At 43.2% G+C, this 23,162-nt stretch overlaps 1 protein-coding gene across 3 annotated transcripts; it reads left to right on the plus strand.

The window, feature by feature from the left end:
* Window positions 1-580: 580 nt before the first annotated feature.
* On the plus strand, window positions 581-16,516 carry PLEKHS1 (pleckstrin homology domain containing S1). Of its 3 annotated transcripts, XM_004050118.5 has the most exons (11): window positions 581-664; window positions 777-883; window positions 1,513-1,647; window positions 2,991-3,066; window positions 3,961-4,077; window positions 6,138-6,257; window positions 8,423-8,529; window positions 9,022-9,189; window positions 9,962-10,063; window positions 11,326-11,461; window positions 14,794-16,516. In XM_004050118.5, exons 3-11 carry the CDS (start codon window positions 1,553-1,555, stop codon window positions 14,971-14,973), a joined length of 1,101 nt encoding a protein of 366 aa, XP_004050166.3. In that variant the 5' UTR covers window positions 581-664; window positions 777-883; window positions 1,513-1,552; the 3' UTR covers window positions 14,974-16,516. The 3 variants fall into 3 exon arrangements, with proteins under 3 accessions (XP_004050166.3, XP_055208155.1, XP_063566588.1); XM_055352180.2 differs by lacking the exon at window positions 581-664 and having other exon boundaries at window positions 9,022-9,231; window positions 14,794-15,059; XM_063710518.1 differs by lacking the exons at window positions 581-664; window positions 9,022-9,189 and having other exon boundaries at window positions 782-883; window positions 14,794-15,059.
* Window positions 16,517-23,162: the final 6,646 nt, after the last annotated feature.

Here is a 23,162-nt window from a genome sequence, read left to right on the forward strand (position 1 = left end):
AGTCTTTACTAAAAAATTAGAGCTTCTTTATTAAGTGAAAACAGACTTAAGATTTGGTAATACAGTATTTGGTAATAGCTGGGGCTATTAGGATAGTATCCAGTAATTCTGGGGAGGTGGCTGTGTTTACCTTCCCTCCTTTTCCAACTTCTGCAGCAACTCTACCTGTCCCCCTTCCCCAAATAGTTTTTGCCACTTCATTTTTAATAGCAGGTGCTTTTGCTTTTGTTTGCTAAGCCAAAGGGCAATGCAGAATTATCATGCTTCTGCAATGGAAATACAGCCAAATCTTTGCTCACACGTAGAGAGCCAACGACATACTCTAGAAACAGAAAGCCAGACAGGTGTGAGCTGAATTAACATGGTTTCAAATGTTGTTTGAATGAAGGTCTCGGCTGTGGAGGAATAAGAATCATACATTTGGTCCTTTGTTTTCTTGGGTTATTATAGGGGTCCTTTTCCATAACTACTGAATAATCTGAAGGTCTTTCCAGAGATAAACAGTGTTTTCCAATTGAGGCAGTTCCTTTCAGAAATTTATGAGGAACAAACTGAGTTCTGTTCACTTTTATTAGGCAAACAATTTACATTTTCTTATGAAAATGAAGTCTGCAAACAAGATTACTTTATTAAATCACCACCTTCTCAGCTGTTCTCCTCTGTGGTAAGTATTTGCTGTGATTTAACAAGCCTCCCACCAGCCTCATGAGCATTTTTAAAAATCCTTTCTTTTCCTCTGAGATTTAACTAAGACATAAAATCTTTTTATTTTTCAGACCTCTTGGAAAAAGCGGTTTTTCATCCTGTCAAAGGCTGGGGAAAAGAGCTTTAGTCTTTCCTATTATAAAGACCATCATCACCGAGGTTCCATTGAAATTGATCAGTGTGTATCCAAGCAGGAAAACTTTTATAACAACGAATACTATAAAGTCAAACAGTAACAAGTTGCATGCAAATTGAAATTTACATACTTGACCAAAGGAACCTGCTTCAAGCTGATTATAATATTTGTGACTGAATAAGAGCTAAAATAGTGAGCACTTTGAGTTAAAAGATAGTTGAATATTTGTTTCGTATTGTTTGTCATACTTGATAAGTCTTTAATTAACAGGCATTCAGTTAAGGAGTTTGATTCACATAATTTGTGGATGAGAGGGAGCAGATGAAATTGTCATTTTATAAAGTCAAGATAGAGTTTTAAAAAATATTTAGATCAGCTTTTTTTGGTCTTCTCTTTAATAAATTGTGCACCCCAAAATTGAAAAACATAATTTGTGGATCAAGAATCCAATTAAAATAGAAATTTTTGAATCTTAGGCTAAACAAAATAATTTCAATTAATTAACCAGATCAAAAAATCCAAACTTATCTTCTAAAATTATTGGACAATCTTGGAAACATGGATCCAGCATATCTAAAGTTTTATTCCATTTGAATCCCAATATAAAATATTAGTCAGTTTTCTGTTTCTGTATTTACCTTGGTTTAATACTTTGTGTCTATATCTAATAGAAATTCCAGTGTAGAAGTTGGCATAAGTAACCAGGAAAAGATGCAATCTGTGCAGAAGATGTTTAAATGCCACCCTGATGAGGTCATGTCCATCAGAACCACTAACAGGGAATACTTCCTCATCGGCCATGACAGGTGAGAGAAGTAAGATAACACAGAATGTCTACTGCATGCAAAACAAAAACAAACCAAAAAACAAAACATTTTATACCAATAAACATGTTCTGAACCCACGCTACAAACCTCAAATGCCATCTTGGCAATCTTAGTTATTTTTTAAAATATCTTGAAAAGTTACTGAGCTAGTTTCCTAGGGCTGCCGTAACAAAGAACCTCATCCTGGATAACTCTGAACAACAGAAATTTATTGTCTCACTGTTCCAGGGGCTAGGAGTCCGAAATCAAGGTATGGGTAGGGCCATGCTCTCTCTGAAGACTCCAGGGAAGGATCTGTTCCAGGGGCCTCTCCTAACTATTGGTAGTTCCCTTGGCTTGAGGCAACATAACTCCAGTCTTCACATGGTGTTCTCCCTGTGTGCATAGCTCTGTGTCCAAATTTCCCCTTTTTATAAGAACATCAGTAATATTGGATTTGGAGCCCCCTCTATTCCAGTATGACCTCATCTTGACAAATTACATCTGCAATGACCCTCTTTCCAAATAAGGTCACATTCTGAAGTATTGGGATATGGAACTGAAACATACAAATTCATTGTATTTTTGTGGGGAGGGTACATTTCAACCAATAACAGTCACCATCACCCCAGAAGCATTCCATGTAAAAGAACCCAATACAAAAACATCTACACAAGCTACATATATTAGGGAGGAACTAGGCTTGCCCCCAAAGTAGTCTGCAGTTTTTAAGAGGGGCTTCTGGTCCTAGCAAAGGTGCCTAGTGGACTCTTCATGGATGATTATCTGCTTGAGGGAGAGGCAAAGCTGGTGTGGGTGAGACTGTGCAGAGGAGGCGGACAATGCCAAAGACAACATATGAAAAACCCTGATGTGTTTCAGATTGACCAAAGCTTCTTTTTAAGTTGTCCTGTGAGTCCATAGAAAAGATGTGATTATACAAATTCATTCAAGCACATTCTTCATCAACACATGCACTCCCTAAGGGAAGGCCCACCTGCATAGTTATACAAAAATGGCACAGACAGGTTAGGGGGCTTGCTTGAGAACACAAAGGAAATCAGTGTCAAAGCCGAAAGCCCCAAACCCTGTGATTACTACTATTATTTTCTACTTTTCTTCCCTTTCTCTGAGCTTTCCTTGCAGAGGTGGCTGAGCATTAATTCTAGTGTGCAAATGTGGAGGTGGCGAGGCCATTTAAGCTACGTAGGAAAAATTCTTATTTCGCTGGTACCTGCTCTCACCACCATTCTAACATTCATAAAAGAATCCTTCTCTGGTTCAAAAGGAGTACAGGCACTATTGTTGCCACATGCCAACTGAAAGTTTATTCCTATCAACAGGGAGAAGATTAAAGACTGGGTCTCCTTCATGTCATCATTTCGCCAGGATATAAAAGCAACACAGCAGAACACAGAGGTGACTCCATATCACTAATAAAATAACAGGGCACCTGAACACAACCCTCTTTCAATAGAAAACAATGGTAGCTTTCCTTTGCCTCCTTAGTAACTGGCTTTAATACAAGGAATAAATAAGTGAGAAAATGTACATCCTTATTACTTTTTATGATTAATAGAAAAAAATTCTTCTGTGTTTTGTGAGAGAGCTAAAGTACAGACACTTCAGATTTTTATTATTGTGTTAGAGGGAAGAAAAGTTAACTGTGGCATTTTTAAGTAGTAGCTAGAATATAGTATTTTCCATCATTGTTATTCAAGGTGCATGACAAGCTCCCTTTTGAATGACTAAGTCTAGGGCAGTTTCTATAAAAATGTTTTACATGTATCTTGCATTTTTAATATAATGTCTCTTTCATGTACGTGCTTAGTAGTTTTAAGTTTTAAACTTATTTCAAAAGGGCCTCTGCTAATGTTCCTTTCTCAGGTCAGACCTTTATAGATGGAATTTTGGTCCCTAGGTATCCTTTTTTGACATGTTTTCTAGGTTGTTCCATGCTTACAGCAAAAGCCAAAGAGAAGGAGAAATCAAGGCATGTCTTCAAGTAGACTGAAGTGATTAGAGCAAAGGGAACTGGGGTGGAGGATGTCAGAAAGAGACACAGTTGAGGAGACAAGTTGAGGGAAACGCTGGTCATCTCTGAGGGTCAGGCTAAATGTCCTCAAGGGTTTGGAAACAGGAGAGAGACAAGTTCGGCTCCTGTCTTGGTGAAATAATGCTGGCAGGCCAGCGGCATGAATGTTAGATCGCTATAGGAAAAGACGGGAGGCAAGGAGCCCGGTAGAGAGGCTGCCGTTTCATTCCAGACAGAGATCAACTGTGCCCTGACTGATTCCTTTTTTTGGTGAGCAGGAGGAACTCTCATTGGGTAATAAAAGAATCCTCTTCTACTCCAGCCCTCTCCTTGGCCCTTCCAGCACATCAGAGGCTGTTGGCTCCAGCTCACCAAGAAATGGTCTCCAAGACAAGGTAATAGGGCTCACTTCTTTCTCAGGACACCACACCTGGGAGTCAGCTAATGCCTAAAAATCTCACCAATTAGCAATTGAATTTAACCATGCCCACCTTCCTCAAAGCCCAATGCACTATAAGAAAGATTCTTAGCCCTGATGTTTATCCCATACCACAGATGAGCCTCACTGAGGGCTTGCCCTGAATACCTCTCAGTGTATTCATTCATTTTGGATGCTCTTGATATGCTTTGGGTATGCTAGGGTAAGACCCCTTTGCTAAACCAAAACCTAGCTGGCAACTTGCTTTCTTTCTTTCACACAGAGGGCACAGATCCCTCTGCCAAAAGATTTCCCAGACACTACCTGATTTCTGCCCATTCTGTCTGTACTCCTCAGGCAAAGGCTGAGTTTCTTGTTAATCTCTTCCCTCTACCCTGATCAATCTTGCTTCTCATTCATTATAGCTGTCTATCACTTCATCCTCATTTCTAATGAAATCCATTTGAAGACATAAAATATAATGTACCTGCCTCTTGAAAGCGACTTGTAATTGGACCTTCAGCTTTCTTGGATTTGCAATGTTCCCAACTTGGGATATTAGTCATAAACATGCTGAGTGGTTTTGTTCTCTGGCACGGATACTATTTTGTCTCTTAGAGACTTATCCATTGACTTTACCCTGTCCATTTATATCAAGCACATCTAATGAGTCCTAGTCCCTTGTTTTATCTAGTTGGTAGCTCTCCAACTATTTTGAAAGCTTTTTGTAGCATATCAAATTCACCATGCCAAACACCTCACCTCAGTTCTTCATTTAGTGAGTAGAAACGGTGGTATGCAGCAGTTAGGAAGCTTCACCCTTGTCTGTAAGTGCCTCTTGCTTTTCACTCATGATATCTCCCTCCCCCTAGAGATAACACTATTGGTCACTTTGCCTTTTCACACTATAGATCCAGTGATTTTTAAACCAGCTCGAGTTAACAGTACTATTTGCCTTGCTGGGTGGTGTTGGTGGTTAAATTAAGCGGGCTGCCTTTACCCCCAACTCAGCATGATCTCGCTCCATGAGCTTGGAACTTAAAACATGGACAGAACTTGAACACACCTGTATTTTAAAACTTGACTTTTTTTCTAGAGAACATTCAGGGTCTTTTCCAAACCCCCTGCTCTGAGGCATTGTTCTTGGAATTTTTCTGCCATGCAAAGAAGCTACTTTAGTAGAATATTCTGTATCTATGGGGAAGGGGAGGCAATAGTGGTTGAATCTAGATCACCTGGAAACCCATAATTCATACTATCATATGATCAACACAACCAAATTCCATTGCTGTGGAAACAATAGAAGTGTGTGAACGTAACACAAAAGAAAAATATGCAGCAGGAACAGGAAAGGTGCAACGCCTTGATTCTGGGTTAATTACATTCTTAGATGGCACTGGATGATTACAGGAAAAAGATGAGGGTAGCAACTCCAGAGCTTAGTGACTTAGAATGCTACCCACAGGGCTGGTCATGGTGGCTCATGCTTGTAATCTCAGCACTTTGGGAGGCTGAGGTGGGTGGATCACGAGGTCAGGAGTTTGAGACCAGCCTGGCCAATATGGTGAAACCCCATCTCTATTAAAAAATATACAAAAATTAGCTATGCATGGTGGTGCATGCCTGTATTCCCAGCTACTCAGGAGGCTGAGGCAGGAGAATCACTTGAACCCAGGAGGTGGAGGTTGCTGTGAGCCGAGATCACGCCACTGCACTCCAGCCTGGGGGACAGAGTGAGACTCCATCTCAAAAAAAAAAAAAAAGAATACCACCCACAGGAGAAAACCACTTGTTCTGAGTGACTGTTCCAAATGGTAGGGAAAAAAAGCCTGAGTGATGTGCTTATATGTTTTCACCCTCAGTGGTGACCCAGACTCAAGAGGCAAGTTCAAGTTGTGTGAGCTTCTGGATGTAATCTTGGAAGACCCTCTGGTCTTTTTTAACCCAACTAATTTATTACGGCTTTTCTAGAATGCACGTGATTTAATTCTATCTCTTGCAAAGAAAAAGCAAAGCATTTTTCTCTCTTTTCTTCAGCATTTAATGGAACAAAGTTCTCCAGGATTTAGGCAAACTCACCTACAAGATTTATCAGAAGCCACTCAAGATGTGAAGGAAGAGAATTATTATCTTACTCCTCGAAGTGTTCTTTTAGAGGTAACCCCTTCTTGTCCATTCATCATTTGTTTCTTTAACAAATATTTACTGAAACCCTGCCACGCACTTTTCGTGCAATATTAGGCTATGGTCAGTGGGAACACAGAAGTAAATCAAATACAGATGACGTGCTCATGGCGCTGACACTTGACTAGGAGACAGCTGTAATACAAGACAGAAGGGTTCTATGCTGAAGAGAGATGCTTATAAAATACCAGGGGTGCATGAGCTATGGGAGGAGGAGATGACTTTCAAATAAAAGATCAGGAAGATTTCAGGGATGAGATGACATTAGACCATACATGATGAGTAAAATTTGGATGTGGGGGATTGCCTTGAGGAGTCTTTCTGCATTCTTAGCAGAAAGAATAATATGAGCCAAGGTCCTTGGGTGATCAGTTGTGTGCTGTGTATCGATCAGTCTATTGATCAGTAGAAAGCCCTTACTGAATGCCTTCTGAGCACTAGTCACTGTACTGTACTGGGCATGGTGGCTAAAGTAATGAGCCTGACATCACCCTGCTGTCAGAGTGCATAGTCTTGTCAGTTACCACAGGATAATGCTGCACAAAAGATGTGGTCCGTATGCTCTGGAAGCAATAGAAAAAGAACAGATTTTCTCTCTCTATCAGAGTCAAGGAAGGCTTCTGGGATGAAGTGCCATTTGATACATGTATGGGGAATAGTTCAGTGAGGTTGCAACCTACAGTGCGTGAAAGGCATAGTGGGAGATAAACAGAAGAAAAGAGCCAGCCCATGATGGGTCTTGAATGCCAAGTTGACTTCATTCTGTAGACAGCATAGAGGAAGCGATGGCTTCTGAGTTGGGAAATCTCAAAACCTGAATTATCCTCCATTAGTATTAACTGAGCAGCTATATCTGCCATGGACTATAGAGAGAAGAGAATGGAAGTGAGAGATAGGAAGACAGAATGGAGGGTGGGAATGCTGCGTCATTTCCCAAACTGGGGGTTTTCCATAAGATGGTGACGTATGTTTATATAAAAGAAAAATTCTGGGGTCAAATAAGTGCCGGAAACACCCAGCTAAAATAAGTTAAACAAGCTTCTTAGCAGAATTCTCAGAGCATTTAGTATGCAGTGGTGCATTGTAAATAGTCAAGTCAGATACAACACATGGCATTTCCCAAGCTCCTTTGAGCACAGAGTTCTTCTTTCACCAAAATATTTTCATATTTGTGTTTCCTGGGATGCAGTCTTTTATGATAGTTCAGCCAACCAATCAGATGTGTACTGAGCATCAGTTATAGGCCTGGCATTTGCTAGGTACTTTATGATAAGTAAAGTCTAGTAAAGCAGACAAAACAGCTAAAAGACCAAAGATAAATAAATAAATAAATAAATAAATAAATAAATAAATAAATAAGTAAAAAAACTATGCAATGGAAATTGAGAGAAAGGAGAGCTCTGCCATAGCTGAGGTGATCAGAGTGGGCTGTGGGACTTCAGTCAGGCCTGAACATGATTTCAGCAGGCCAAAAGGAAAGATGGCACTCGAGGTGAAGAAGAGAGCATGAACATGGCGATGGAACAGCACCATTTGCAGGTGGCCAATGGGAAGACTGGCTTGACTGGAAGGAAGGTTTCCGTCATGGGTTAACGGTGAACTTAGGTAGGCCTTAGGGTTTTTGAGCAATCATTGCCACAAGTGACTCTCTTTGTTCTAAGGGGGCTATGGAGAGCTTCCTAAGGGCAGTATTTTTCTAGAACATTGTAATGTCCCTGAAGCCACTTGGGCTGCCTGTGAGCATAGTAACCTGAGACCAGCTTCACATTGTGTCAACGTCTTTGTCCCAGCCAAGTGCCATGATTCTATAGTAGAACTGATTGGGGAAATGCTTTCATGTCATTAAGTGCCTAATGGTGAAACAGAAAGATAAACAGCAATTTAGTTCAATAGAAATAACACTTGTATCTGGAGCATGAGGGATCCAGGAGAAGAAAATTGACTTTGAGTCCTCCAGAAGCTTTGCTGGTTCAGTCTCGCAGAGGTAAGGTTGGTTGATATTTCTCAAATGAGAACCACATTCATCCACTGGAAACTGTACCTCTATGTCAGAGCCCAGAGCTGTTAATACTAGAAATAAGAAGGTACCTGACTTATCGGTAAACTGGGATTCTTACATCTATTCCTCTTATCTGCAGTTGGATAATATTATTGCTTCCAGTGATTCTGGTGAATCCATTGAAACTGATGGTCCAGACCAGGTCTCTGGAAGAATTGAGTGTCATTATGAGCCAATGGAATCCTAGTAAGTCAAAATGCCGTTTCAAAATTTGATGTTTGCTCATCTGCTGTTAAGGAACAATGATTGTCAGTTCATTTCAATAGTTGATAAACTGATGCCAAACATTACCAGAGACCAGTTTCCAGATATTATTCAGTCGTCTCAACACACAAAAAATAAGGGAGTCATGTCTCTTCCCACAGAAAACCACCGATGACATCCTCAGGACCTTTTCCGTCTCCTGAGGAAGTTATCTTCTACTTTGCATTTATGTCTCTCACACTCTCACTTCTGTCCTCCAAACACTGTAAAGGGTAATTTTGATTCCATATCTATTTTTAGAAGGAAAGTTTGTTGAATTTGATGCTAGCTGTGGCTGTGATTCTGATAGTTGGACATACTTCAAGACCTTGCTAGTCTTCACATGGCTGTTAGCTACTTAAATCTGACACACACAGGGGAACACTGTAAAAACACATGCTAAAATAGGGCTTGTTTTAACTTCTTATGCTCTAGTTTTTTCAAAGAGACATCCCATGAGTCTGTGGATAGCAGCAAAGAGGAACCCCAGACCCTTCCAGAGACCCAGGATGGGGACCTCCACCTGCAAGAACAAGGCTCAGGAATTGATTGGTGTCTTTCCCCTGCCGATATGGAAGCACAGACCACAAATGACCAAAAGGGGTCGGCCTTACTAACTGTTGTGCAATTGTCTATATTAATCAAGTAAAGCTCTAATTTCTAAAACTTTATGGGCCCTAAGAGCAAGGCAGGCTCCCTGCCACTTTTTTTTTTTTAACTTAGAATTTAAATTTTAAAGCTGTTCCTAAAAATCTCCAAGTCAGCCGAAAACTTGGCCATCTTCTCCCTGTCATTGATGTTGTGGCCAAGGAGAGGGGATGATAGAGCTTAAGTAAAGCAGTTCCTGGGGCGGGGGGTGGCATTTTCAGCTATTTTTTAAAATTCCCCCTTGGCTACTCTTTCAGGTCCCAGGACTTGGGATCCACACCGATCTGAGTAGCATGTCACTCAGTTTTCCCATGAGTGTAATTACGGACATGCAAGTTGCATGAGGCTTAGTTATAGACCAGGATGGGGTTATTTAGGCTTTAAGTGATACCAAGAGCATTTGGTACGATTGATGTAATTTTAACTCTTTTCCATGCCTTCTTCTATGGAATCATTTCCAGCGAGAAATATGCAGACTGGCCTGATGTGGACAGTTACATAACCAATTTAGTCCATGTTTCCCTCTGTTCCCATAGCCTACCATCCACTACCACATCCCAAGAGGATTTTTCAGTAACTTAAATTTATATTATTCTCCAAATGTTTTGGACAACCTTTACCTGGACAATATCATCTCAGAAATAGAGGCCAAAAGTCTACTCAGAAAGTACAGTTGAGAGCCAGGGTCAGTTGCCTGATGTGACTTTTACAAATGTCTTGTTCATAGTAATATCCCTGATGAAAGCCAAGTGGAGAAACTGAACGTTTTCCTTTCTCCTCCTGATGTCATCAACTATCTTGCTCTCACAGAAGCCACAGGACGGATATGGTAGGTTGGAGATTTGACTGTTGTGGATTATAAATGGGGCTGGAAGCTCTGAAGAGAACAATTACATCTTGAAACAGTGTATTTGGCAACACTGACTAGGGTTGGGGCGGGGGAGCTTGGACTGTTGACTGGCTGTTGTTACAAAAAAATCTTTGATTGAGGCAGAAATCAGGGTCTTGTTGTGCGGAAAAGTCAGCCTGGAGGTGAGCAGGGGGAATAACAGGACCCAAAAGTTCAGGAAGCAGCCATTTCTGACTCCTCGAAGGGAGGAAGAATGGGCTGGGATACAGGTGGCCCAAGGACATCATTTCCAATCACTGTACAATGAGTATTTGATGAATGAGTGAAATTAGTGAAGTCAACAAGAATCAGAGGCCTAAAAGAAGAAAGCATATCAGCTTCTAAGACTTCCAGACACAAGGTTAAAAAAAAACAAAAAACAAAAACTGCTAGTCACAGACACAGACACAAAAGACTGTGTGGCAGAGAATTTTCTTAAAGCAATCACTGTCTATTTGATATGGCATTTTTTAAAAAGACTTTGTAATTTATTTTGATGGAAGATTTCATCTTCATAAGGGAAGAAAACTCTTTAATGTAAACACTACACATTAATTGTCTTATAAGTTCTAAGAAGGGAGGAACCACACCTTCCATTTTTTTTAAATAGTCCACAATCTAAGGCTCAATACACACTTGACTGAAACTGTGGACTCCTCCATAACTGAGCTGCTACATTCCTTAATTCATTTATTTGTTCATTATATATTCATTGTATAATCATTACACCCTCACTTCTAACAAACGCTGGGCACTCTTTCTTTACTTGGAACCATGGGGTTTTAAAAATTAAAAAACAAAACAAACAAAAAGGTGACATCATACTTCTGGGGTCATGTAACCTGGTAAGAAAAAGACAGCCACAAAAAGAAGTAAATGTAAAATGCATTTTATTTAAAAATGTAACAAATCAGGTACTCACACAATGTAATAGAAGTCCAGGGGTAGGGGAGATGAATTATAGCAGAGGAATGGGATGTAGGATTTCATGGGCCTTTGTAAGGGTGGTATAATTTGAGCTGGGCTTTGGAGGAAGGGTTAGGCTCCTATTGTAGTGACAGAGGAAACAATATTCTAAACAGAAGGAGATAGTCTACTTCAGAGGTGGTGCCACGTGACCTAGAATCAGGAGACCCTGCGTGCCCTGCCCTCCTGTCCAGCTGAGCCTCACACTGGTGTTGGATGTTGTATTCCCACTGCAGTGTGTCTCAGTGGGAAGGCCCCCCACGTTTGGGATGCATATTTTGCCACGGAGATCATCTTCTGGCAGTGAATGACCTGAAACCCCAGAGCCTGGAGGAGGTCTCCCTGTTTCTCACCCGGTCCATCCAGAAGGAGGTGAGTTGTACTGACCAGCCCTGAACAGGGCAAATCAGTACCAGAAGGAAAAAGATCAGGGTCTTAGATGGAGTCTGAGAAGTACCCTGAATACAAATAAGGTTCCTCATTCTTCCACCATCAAGTGCAAATAACAGAATGTGCTTTCAGGACTCTTTCAGGATTCTTTCATAACAAGTAGCATTTGGAGAAGGCACTGGGCTAAGAGACAGAGCACCTGGGTTCAGGACCTCAGATCGGCATGATGTAGCAAAAAGAGCTTGCATGGAATCAGACTGGTGTAGGGATTCCAAAACAGCTCCTTCAACCAATTTGTGCCTCAGTTTTCTTTTCTGTAAAATTATGACTAATGATGGTGCTGGTTGTTGGATAATTAAATGAGGTAATATGTGTAATGTGCTTACAAAGGTGACTGGCACATATTAGGTGCTCAATAAAGCTACTAGTTACTTTTACTTCTACAACTGACCACGGAATGTTATTCAAGCCCATTTTTTAAAGCCTCAGTTTCCTTATCTCAGAAATCGTCACAGCCCTAACTTCCTCATAGAAAATTGCAAGAATTAAACATAATATGTGGTGCTGGGCATGGTGGCTTACACCTGTAATCCCAGCACTTCGGAAGGCCAAGGCAGGAGAATCAATTGAGCCCAGGAATTCAAGGTTACAGTGTGCTATGATTGCACCACTGCACTCCAGCCTGGAAGACAGAGCGAGACCCTGTCTCAAAAGAAAAACAACAACAGACCACCCCTAATATTATATGGGTATGCACTAAGTATGTCGTTTTTTCAAGGACTAGCTATTGTCCTGCATATCATTGCAGTCTTCATGTGTTAATTTCTTCCCTGGTCTACTTTTCTTTCTAACTAGCCCTGTGACCTTAGGAAATTCACTGCCTTCTCTGGGCTTCAGCTTATTCTCACTAAAGTGAGAGGTTGGTTTTCAAACTGTGCTTCTTGCATCCCCAGGATGGAGGTGAAAGGAGAGGAGAGGAAGGAGAGAGTATGCTGGGTCTTCAACTGGAGAAGCTTACATTTATCTTTTATCTTTTATGAAAAAAAGATTAGTCCAAAATATTGGACTTTCCTGTTAGCTTTCCTTAAAAAACAGTTCTTTGGCTTCAAATTTCTGAAAACCATTGTATTAGATGATTTCCAAATTTCTTCCAGCTCTGGGAACTTTGTGATTGTGTAGCATATCTATATTAAGAACACATCTTATCTCTTCTGCACTACGTAATAATCCCATTGGTCACACAAATTGTGCCATCCCTATTACTCATTACCCTAAGTGAGTAATCCCAGTGAGGATAAGTGAATGAGTTGTCTAAGATACATAACTAGTTAGTGGCAGGGCAAGTACACATTTGTTCACTTTCTTTTTTTTTTTGAGACGGAGTCTCGCTCTTTCGCCCAGGCTGGAGTGCAGTGGCGCAAACTCGGCTCACTGCAAGCTCTGCCTGCCGGGTTCACACCATTCTCCTGCCTCAGCCTCCCGAGTAGCTGGGACTACAGGCGCCGGCCACTACGCCCAGCTAATTTTTTGTATTTTTAGTAGAAACGGGGTTTCACCGTGGTCTCAATCTCCTGACCTCGTGATCCGCCCGCCTCGGCCTCCCAAAGTGCTGGGATTACAGGCGAGAGCCACTGCGCCCGGCCCATTCACTATTTATTGAGCATCTGCTGGGTGCTGTATACTGTGCTAAATTCAAGAGCTACAAAAATGGCCTCAGCCTGAGCTTAAGCTCACAGATTAGTGGATGAAGCAGGCATGTTATGTGCTACTTGCTATACAGTGTGTGCCCTGAGATATGAACACAGGGCCATAGGATCACAGAGGTAGAATGGAGTAAATCTACATGAAGGAGGCCAGGAAGGTGTCTCAAAGAAAGTGGTGTTTGGCTTGGGTTTTGAAGACTGGATAGGAGACTGCATGGTGGAAAAGAAGTAGATTTCAGGGCCCTAGTCCAACAATCTGGTAACTATAGTACATTTTCTCTGCCAAAGATCCACACTGGGCTGGGTGTGGTGGCTCACACCTGTAACCCCAGCACTTTGGGAGGCTGAGGTGGGCAGATCATGAGGTCAGGAATTCGAGACCAGCCTGGCCAATATAGTGAAACCCCGTCTGTATTAAAAATACAAAAAATTAGCTGGGCATGGTGGCAGGTGCCTGTTATCCCAGCTACTGGGGAGGCTAAGGCAGGAGAATCGCTTGAACCCAGGAGGCGGAGGTTGCACTGAGCCGAGATTGCACCATTGCACTCCAGCCCTGGGAACAGTGTGAGACTCTGTCTCACAAAAAAAAAAAAAAGGATCCACATACACTGGGGCCAAGTGGTCAATATAAGCTTCTGAACTCTTCTGAAAGTTACCAAACACTACTCTGACCCAAAGATCCAGGCATTAATTCAGAAGCCAAGAAAAGGGTTTTTGCCTGTGAGCAGATCCAAGAACTGTACCTGGGTGTTGCTGACTGCAGTTTATCCTGACTGCCTTTCTAGACTGTGGAGTCATTGCATTTCTCTTGTGCTCGTTCTGCCTTCCCTTTCTAATTGATAACAGCCCCTACATGCTATTGAGAAATATGCAGTATTCATCTTCATGATTATCTGGAAGATAGAAAATTCCCTTACTTTCCCACTGCCTCCATTCCTGATTTCTTTGTGTTGATGGGTATCCACCGCTCTTTTAAAATTCAAACACATAGTCCCTGGAAGGAAAAAGAATATTGGAAAAGGGAGATATGGAACCAAAGGAAGAACAGCCATTGGCCCTTGATGTTTTAAAGTGCCTGAGCCAATCCCATTTACTCTCCTTCCTGTTATGCTACAGATGAGGGAAGTGGAGGTTGGGGTGGGGATGGGGCAGGGATTGGGAGGGGAGAGAACTGAGATTTTCAAGGGAAGGGGAGAAGGTGTGTGCAGGGGAAGGACATGACAGGTTGCAGGAGAAACTGATCAAGTTTAAATTTCCTCCCAGTCTTGTCTGGGGGAGTCCTGTCTGGTGGTTTCATTTTGATTCACTTGTTTCAAGAGGCCTTTTTAATTCTTGGTGCAATTGGACCCCTTAGAGCACCATCAATGCTACCTGGATCCTTCCTTAAAAGCTCAGCTTCATTTTCAGCCATGGATGCCAGAAAATAAAAATCCACCTTCCACCTAACTAGCCAAGTAAGTCATCCCTGTCTATTTCTGGCCCAGATATTACAGTTCACTGCAGGACTTTCTTCAAAACCAGCTCCCAAGGGTATGAATGAGGACAGATTGGGAAGCAACAATCTTAAAGATAATCTTTAGCCATTTAACTTTCTTCTTTCTTGTGTTTTAGAAATTAAAGCTTACCATCGGCAGGATCCCAAATTCAGAGACATTCCATGCTGCATCCTGTACGTGTCCCTCAAAATGCCAAAGTGCTGCACCTTCTCAGCTGGATAAGCCTAGACTGAACAGGGCTCCCAAGAGGAGTCCGGCCATTAAAAAGAGCCAGCAGAAAGGAGCCAGGGAGTAACGCACCCCAGATCCATGTCAGCAGAACCAGGATGGAGCTGGGACTGTCCAGCTCTACCCCCTGCTGCTGCCATGTGATAGGAGACAGTCGGCACCCCCCTCTGAATTTCTGCATCTGCATCTTAACAATGGGGATGACTATCCCCTCTCTGGTTATTGTATCAGAGATGTTAAGAGGGTCATGTGGCATGACTGGAGAACCTGGGGGAATTGGAAGGCCTCATTATCTCAGCTATTGTCCCAAACACCACAGACACAGATTGGGTCAGTCTTTCATGTAATACATGCTGTGTTCTGTGAGGATGTGGTCCACACAATTCCTTCTTTGTTAAGGGACATACAGTTGCAAATACTCACTGCAAGAAGGCAAGATTCCCAAGGGAGACGTGATACCCGATCAGGCTTCCCAGACACCTCCTTCCCAAACAAACACCTCCTTCCCAACACCTCCTTCCCCAACACCTCCTTCCCAACACCTCCTTCCCAACACCTCCTTCCCAACACCTCCTTCCCAAACACCTCCTTCCCAAACACCTCCTTCCCAACACCTCCTTCCCAACACCTCCTTCCCCAACACCTCCTTCCCCAACACCTCCTTCCCAAACACCTCCTTCCCAAACACCTCTTTCCCAAACGCCTCCTTCCCAACACCTCCTTCCCAGACACCTCCTTCCCAACACTGCCTTCCCAACACCTCCTTCCCAAACCCCTCTTTCCCAAACACCTCCTTCCCCAACACCTCCTTCCCAACACCTCCTTCCCCCTTCCCCAACACCTCCTTCCCCAACACCTCCTTCCCAAACATCCCCTTCCCAAACACCTGCCTCTCTTCAACCCCACAGGCCAGAGTGCTGAGACAGAGTGAGTGGCCTTTTGGATTCAATAAGTATCTTGTTCTCTTAAAGACTCAGCAACGATTTTAGAAGTCGCAGCAGTTTTACATCACATGCAGCCAAGATCAGCTTGCTCTACAAGCAAAAACAGAACTACTTAGCACTTCAAGGTTGAAAGTTCTTCACTAATGGATCCATTGACTAATTGATCCTGGAAGGCCAAAGGTATAAAATTCTTTTTTATAAATAGGAAAACAAAGGCAGAGAGCTAAAGCACTAATCAAATCGGGGGGTGTTAGAGCAAAAACAAGCTTCAGAAAGAGTATTTTACCATGCTTCACATGGAAAAAATTGAGCCCCGGAGCGATGAAAGGCATATTTTCTTTGTTTCTCCAAGTTTCATAACCGTTCAGTTGCAGAACCAAGAATCTAAAACCAGCTCTGGGAAACAAATGTCCAGATGCCAGCCTCATATTTGAACTTGGATTTGAAAATACCTTCAGCACTTAGAAGAGACATTCAAATACATTTCATTTCCTGTTATCCAGATTGTTCGGAAAGTATTAAAAATTTTTCATTTACATGCTGATATGGTTTGGATCTGTGTCCCTAACAAATCCCATGTCGAGTTGTGGTCCCCAGTGTTGGAGATGGAGCCTGGTGGGAGGCAGCTGGATCATAAGATCGTGGGGGTGGATTTCTCATGAATGATTTAGCATCATCCCCTTGGTGCTATTCTCGTGATAGTAAGTTCTCGTGAGATCTGGTTGTTTAAAAGCATGCAGCACCTCTCCACTCACTCTCTTCCTCCTGCTCCTGCCGTGTAAGATGCCTGCTCCATCTGCCACAAGTGAAAGCTTCCTGAGGTCTCCCCAGAAGTAGATGCTGCCACGCTTCCTGTACAGCCTGCAGAACTGTGGACCAATTAAACCTCTTTTCTTATAAATTACCCAGTCTTGGGGATTTCTTCATTTAATGTGAGAACACATGCCCTTTTGGATCTACTGTTTCTACTTTTATAAATTTATCCTACAGAAATACACAAATACACAAAGACACATGTAAAAAAAGTAGTTTACTGCAGTACTGTTTGTAATAATAAAAAATCAGGCTGGACGTGGTGGCTCATGCCTATAATTCCAACACTTTGGGAGGCCGGGACAGGTGGATCACCTGAGGTCTGGAGCTCGAGAACAACCTGGCCAACACGGAGAAACCCTGTCTCTACTAAAAATACAAAACTAGCTGGGCATTGTGGCACATGCCTGCAATCCCAGCTACTTGAGAGGCTGGGGCAGGAGAATCACTAGAACCGGGAGGCGGAAGTTGCAGTGAGCCAAGATCATGCCATTGCACTCCAGCCTGGGCAACAAGAGGAAAACCCGGTCTCAAAAAAAAAAAAAAAATCATTTGGGTATTACTTAATTCTGATTTCATATCATTGAACACTGTAGATATTAAAATGTTCAGCAGGCACGGTTCTGTAAAATTGTTCGTGATACATTAAGAATGAAAGAATCAAGTTGTATAATAAGGATAACATCATCCTACTTTTGTACAAATAAATGGTGTTTGTGTGTATGTATATGTGTATATCAAATTTCTTCAACCCTTACTAGAGTGAGAGGTCCATACCTCCCAGGGCTACTGTGAGGTTTCCTTATAAGTACACTGCCTGATCAGGAGTAAACACTCCACAGGTGTTCTTTGTCCCACTGTTGCTCTACGTGCTTTTTTAAAAAATTAAAACTTAGAATCAAATTTTTAGTAAAGAGTTATCTCTGAGAAATACGATCAGGGTTGGCCATGGGAAGAGAGGCATTTCTGTAATGTTTGAATACTTTTTTTTGCAATGTGCATATGTCACTTTTATAATACAAAAATACAAGTGTGGGAATGTATATATAAATATATATGCACTTTTTTTTCTTTTAAAACAGAGTCTTGCTCTGTCATCCAGGTTGGAGTGCAGTGGTGTGATCTCGGCTTACTGCAACATCCGCCTCCCAGGTTCAAGCGATTCTCCTACTTCAGTCTCCCAAGTAGCTGGGATTACAGGCGCCCGCCACCACACCTGGCTAATTTTTTTTGTACTTTTAGTAGAGACTAGGTTTAGCCATGTTGGCCAGGCTGGTCTTGAACTCCTGACCTCAGGTGATTTGCCCGCCTCGGCCCCCCCCAAGTGCTGGGATTACAGGCATGAGCCACCGTGCTCGGCCACATGTACATATTTTTTAAACTTTCAGAAATGAGAAGCCAAGCCACTACAATGAAAGAAATAAAAAAAAAACCTCCAGGTAAAACCACCTGGCAACAAACAGTGTGGGTGAATACACGGCTTTGAAGCCCAAAGATCCTTCCCTGGGCCTGCTCAGAGGCCACACTACCGGGCCAATAAATGCTAAATGGAGGCTGGTGGGCAAGCCTTGCCCACCAGTCTTTCCACCCCCTCAATGAGGCAAAGAACAGCGGGAAGCCTCAGGAGTTGAATCACTGACATGGCTCAAGGAAGTACCAGGCCCAGAACACAGAACTCCTGGCTCCCAATCCCATGCTCTTCCCAGCCCAGCACGGGGAGATCAGCCAGCCTACCCTTGGCCCTCTCTTAATCCCAAAACTTTCCTCCAACATCAGGGCCAGCTGGGGTCCTTGTTATGAGGATCCTGCTCTGGGGGCTTCTCTCACATGAGGAGTTTGTTCTCAAGGAAAATCTCAGGGCAGATTCCAAGGCTTCCCCAACTGAAAGATTCTGATTCCACAGATCCAGTGTGGGGCCGTGGAATCTGCATTCTAACAGCCACCTTCCCTGAAGGGGATCTGACTGCAGGTGGAACAGGGAACATACACTGGGGAGCATTGTGCCTGGGGTCCCGTGGAGAGGCACGCTAGTCCTCCCAAGAGGCTGCAGAATGTGGAGGACGCACACGGGCATTATTGAGGGGAGAAGGCCCACAGTTTCCAATAGTTCCGAAAGACGTTAATGGCTGTCGCCCCCTCCCCACCTGCAAAAAGGCTTGATTCCTGAAGGGAGAAGCCTGGCTTTCACTCCTTGCTATCTGTTACTTAGGGAAGGGTACAACCAGTGCCTGGAGGAAATGGGCACTGCCACATGCTGTTGTGCAGTTGAGGTGGAGAGAGGAGCCCACAGCTTTGGCTTCAGCAAAGCCACTTCTGCCCGCCGCTCCTTAGGGCCCAGGTTCACTCCTCTATGCCCCTTCTTTCCCAGGCCTGGGGACCACACTTCCCCAGGGGTCCACCGAGGCTCTTTCTCCTGAAAATGGGAGTGGCCCCAAGGGAAGCTCATGACCAAACTGGCCCCAAAGCCCAGTCATCAAGCCATTTGTCTCAGACCTCAGCTTTTAGAGCCCTCTTCTGCTGCACGGCTAAGAAAAGAAAGGTATAGGACAGGCTGCTGGGAGATGCAGACAGTTCCCAGGCCGAGGCTAGAAAAACACTTGTGCCTCATATATATATATATAATTCTGCCAGAGCTAAGAGGGTGGGACAGACCCTCCTGACACACTGCCCACCACAGCCACGTCCACACCCACCCTCAGTGCCTTCTGCCACCTGTGATATTTCCCCTTCCAGAACTGCCCTTGATATTTGTCCTGACCTGGTTCTAGGTGGGCGAACGTGGGGCTGGGGACTACAAAGTGATTGGCTCAGCTGTCCTGCCAGGATGGCCCTGTCTGGCAGATTTCTGGAGGAAAGGAGGTCATGAGAATGGACTGGAGCAATTCTTGGCCATCACATCCTCGGCTCATATCTGGTGCAGCCCTTCAGTCTTGCTGGAGAAGAAACCAGAGCCCAGACATGTGGAGATATTGGCCTGGGCTTCCCCAGCTCCATGCCATGCCTCCACCTCCCAGGCCAACACCTTCCCTGCACTCACACTTCTCAGCAGGGCATCTGGAGCTACCACCTCTCCGGCCTGCTCTCCCTTCCAAATGCTTGCCTTATGCCTGCAGAACAGGCCACAGAGGGAGTCTATATGTTTCCACTTTGTTCTCTTGGCTGAGGATGCAAACGCTTCAGAGTGAAATCTTAAAAGCAGCTGGTAAGATATGGAATGAACGCAGAGGGCCAAATACATGCATCCTTACTTGAAGCTGTCAACATGTGAGTGTAGATTCCAGCAAGGCATTCTTCTCTACCTAGAGAATGAGCCACTGTACATTCAGTATATGTACCTAAGTGTGTGTGTGTCTGTGTATATTGAGGGGGAGTGGAGAGGACAGGTGGAGAATCACAATAATTCTTTAACAAGGTAAGATGATGGCGCACCATGATCCCCCCACCTCCATCCCATTTCTCTCCAGAGCTTGTGCCAAGTGACTTTCCCTTGAGATGATAAGAGGAATTTAAAGTATCATAAACAGGCCCAAAGGGAGAGGATGTTCAGATTCAGCTGGATTAACTCAGAGTTCTTCAGTGAAGTTGAACTTTGTGGATATGCAAGATATGTGTTTTACTGAAAAAGCTCTTTAAAATGTCTGAGTTAATGAAGTCTTTGTCTAATGATCAAGAATCTGGTAGGACTTAGGGGCCGTTCTCCATATCAACTCTGGTTAGATGGTTCTAGAAAATGAAGGGAGGTTTAAGGGGCCCCCTTGCAGTCACAGCACTGGGCTCTGGAGCTGTGCTGCCTCATAAGACAGCCACTAGTTTCATGGGGCCATTTAACTGTAACTAATGCAAATTAAATAAAATTTAAAATTCAGTTTCTCAGTTGCACTAGCCATATTTGAAGCATTCAATAACCCTGTATGGCAATTTGGTACTGTATTAGATGGCACAGATGTGAAATATTTTCATCATCACAGAAACTTCTAGAGGCCAGCACTGATCCAGAGTATTAAGCCTCCAAGAGGAGAACAATTCACATCTTTCCTATTCACCACCATATTCCTAGCATATAAATAAATATAGGGCATGGTGCATAACAAGTACTCAATAAGTATATGTTAAGAGAAGGAATGTTGTGTTAAATATAATTCACAAACCTTGTTCATAAATTGGTATTTATTAATTGCATCTGACCCCAGCACCCCCCCCCCACAAAAAAATGTTATCAGAGTCATTCCAATGTGAGGCTAATAACTACTTTTTGGTCTGGGGTCAGATGCAATTAATTGAAAATCAAGCTATGGGCTTTTTTTTTTTTTTTCTGAGACAGCGTCTTGTTCCTCTCACCCAGGCTGGAGTGCAGTGGCAGGATCTTGGCTCACTGCAGCCTTGATTTCCCAGACTCAAGCGATCCTCTCACCTCAACCTCCTGAGTAGCTGAAACTATAGGCAAACACCACTGCACCTGGCTAATTTTGTGTGGGTGTTTTTTGTAGAGATGAGGTCTCACTACGTTGCAGGTTGGTCTCGAGCTCCTGAGCTCAAGTGATTTGCCTGCCTCAGCTTCCCAAAGTGTTGGGATTCCAGGCATGAACCACCATGCCGGGCCTTTTTAATGTAAGCTATTTTTTCAACAATTAAGAGATTTCTAAGGTTCCTATGCAGCAGTTAATAGGCTTGGTGCTGTTATGGGGACATAAAAGAAATAGAAGATCTAAAACTCTCTTAAAAAGAGCTTACTACACAGTGAGGAAGAGAAAAATTGAGCATACCATGATCTTTTGTTTACCTGATATGATTTGAGATGGCACTATTCTGTAAGTTTAATTTTTAGCTTATATGAATCATAATCTTTCTAAAATTTCTTAACACTTTCCTGTATTCTTAAACTCCTCCCACTCAGGGACATGGTTATGGGCATTCTAAGTATCTACCACACTCTAAATATTTCCTAAGGAGTACTGAGCTGCGGGGGACTATTCTCCCCTATGCCAATTGATCCTAGACTGCTTTGTTTATGCTGTGGGCTGCAAAAGCAGAGGATGCAGCTTGTTCTAACCATACACACTAGGAATCAATAGGCTTTGAGTGTGGGTCCAAGAGGTTTTATGAGTAAAGATGTTGGTTCTTAATCCAGGGGTTCTGTGACACTGATTTGGAGTTCTCAGTTGCCTTGGTGCTAGTGGTGGTGGTGGCGGTGGAGGTATTGCCATTTGCTTGCCTCTTGGCTCTCAAGTATGTTCTGGATAGGTGAGACCACCAGAAAAATAATTAGAGGCAGAGTAAAATTACTCTCCAAGAAAAATCAGAGGACAATGAACTATCAAACTACATGGTGATAGCAGGGTTCAGAAAGGAAGGAGATCGTGATGGAACAGAATGCCAACCATGACTAACATGCAGAGAGTGCCTTCTATCTGCCAGGCAATATTCAAACACTCTACTGACTCCTATAAAAGCCCTGTGGGCCAGGTGCAGTGGCTCACGTCTGTAATCCCAGCACTTTGGGAGGCCGAGGCGGGTGGATCACTTGAGGTCAGGAGTTCAAGACCAGCCTGGCCAATATGGAGAAACCCTGTCTCTACAAAAATACAAAAATTAGCTGGGCGTTGTGGCGGGCGTCTGTAATCCCAGCTGCTCGGGAGGCTGAGGCAGGAGAATCACTTGAGCTTGAACTCGGGAGGTGGAGGTTGCGGTGAGCCGAGATAGTGCCACTATGCTCCAGCCTGGGCGAGAGAGCGAGACCCTCTCTCAAAACAAAAACAAAACAAAAAACAGCCCTGCGAGACCAGGACTCTTACTGTCCCCGGGTTTCGGATGGGGAGACAAAGCACAGAGAAGATACATCGCTTGCTCAGGGCTATGGCTAGTACCAGACAGAGCCAGAACTCAGCCCAGAAAGACTGGCTTTGGAGACCACAGGCGTCCTGAAAGAGGAGCTGAAACTGAGCTCTGGAAGAGAATAATCCAGCAAGGGACGGCGGTGCAGACAGGATCAGACATGGAGCTCACTTTCCAAAAGTAAAAACAGGGAACATGTTGAAATGACTCATAGAATGACTCAGCGTTTTTATACATCTCTCATTTCAGTAACACGCATTCATCTTTGGGCCTATTGCCCAGAAGAATCACAAAAGTGGTTCCTTTTGTGGTTCCAGGAGCCAGGGGAATTCTGTGGCAGCTTCTGTTATGACTAGTAAACGCGTTTCATAACCCTCCTTTGAGTTGGCCATCTGGCTCTATATTATACTCAAGTTAATACAAAACTAATGCATACTTCTAGTGACAAAGGCATTAGGCTAGTCCTCTGGACAGGAGATAATAAAGAATACTTGGCTTTGTAGACCTCGTCATCAAGTGAAGGTAATAAAAACATACACATAGATACCTACAAGGCAAATATGATTATCCTAAATCCTTTGTTAAAGTCACAACTCAATGTTACAAACACAAAAGTCTTAAAGACTAATTCTATCTAGTTGGTTTGGAAAAAGCTTCAAGGGAGGGA

Source organism: Gorilla gorilla, chromosome 8 (assembly GCF_029281585.2).
Source record: "Gorilla gorilla gorilla isolate KB3781 chromosome 8, NHGRI_mGorGor1-v2.1_pri, whole genome shotgun sequence".
NCBI lineage: Eukaryota > Metazoa > Chordata > Mammalia > Primates > Hominidae > Gorilla > Gorilla gorilla.

Coding starts and splice junctions, on each gene's coding strand:
- PLEKHS1 (XM_055352180.2), top strand. CDS start 1,553: ATGCAATCTGTGCAGAAGATGTTTAAATGCCACCCTGATGAGGTCATG. Junction 9,232..9,961: donor CAATTGTCTATATTAATCAA/GTAAAGCTCTAA, acceptor TCTTGTTCATAG/TAATATCCCTGATGAAAGCC. Junction 10,064..11,325: donor GAAGCCACAGGACGGATATG/GTAGGTTGGAGA, acceptor TTCCCACTGCAG/TGTGTCTCAGTGGGAAGGCC.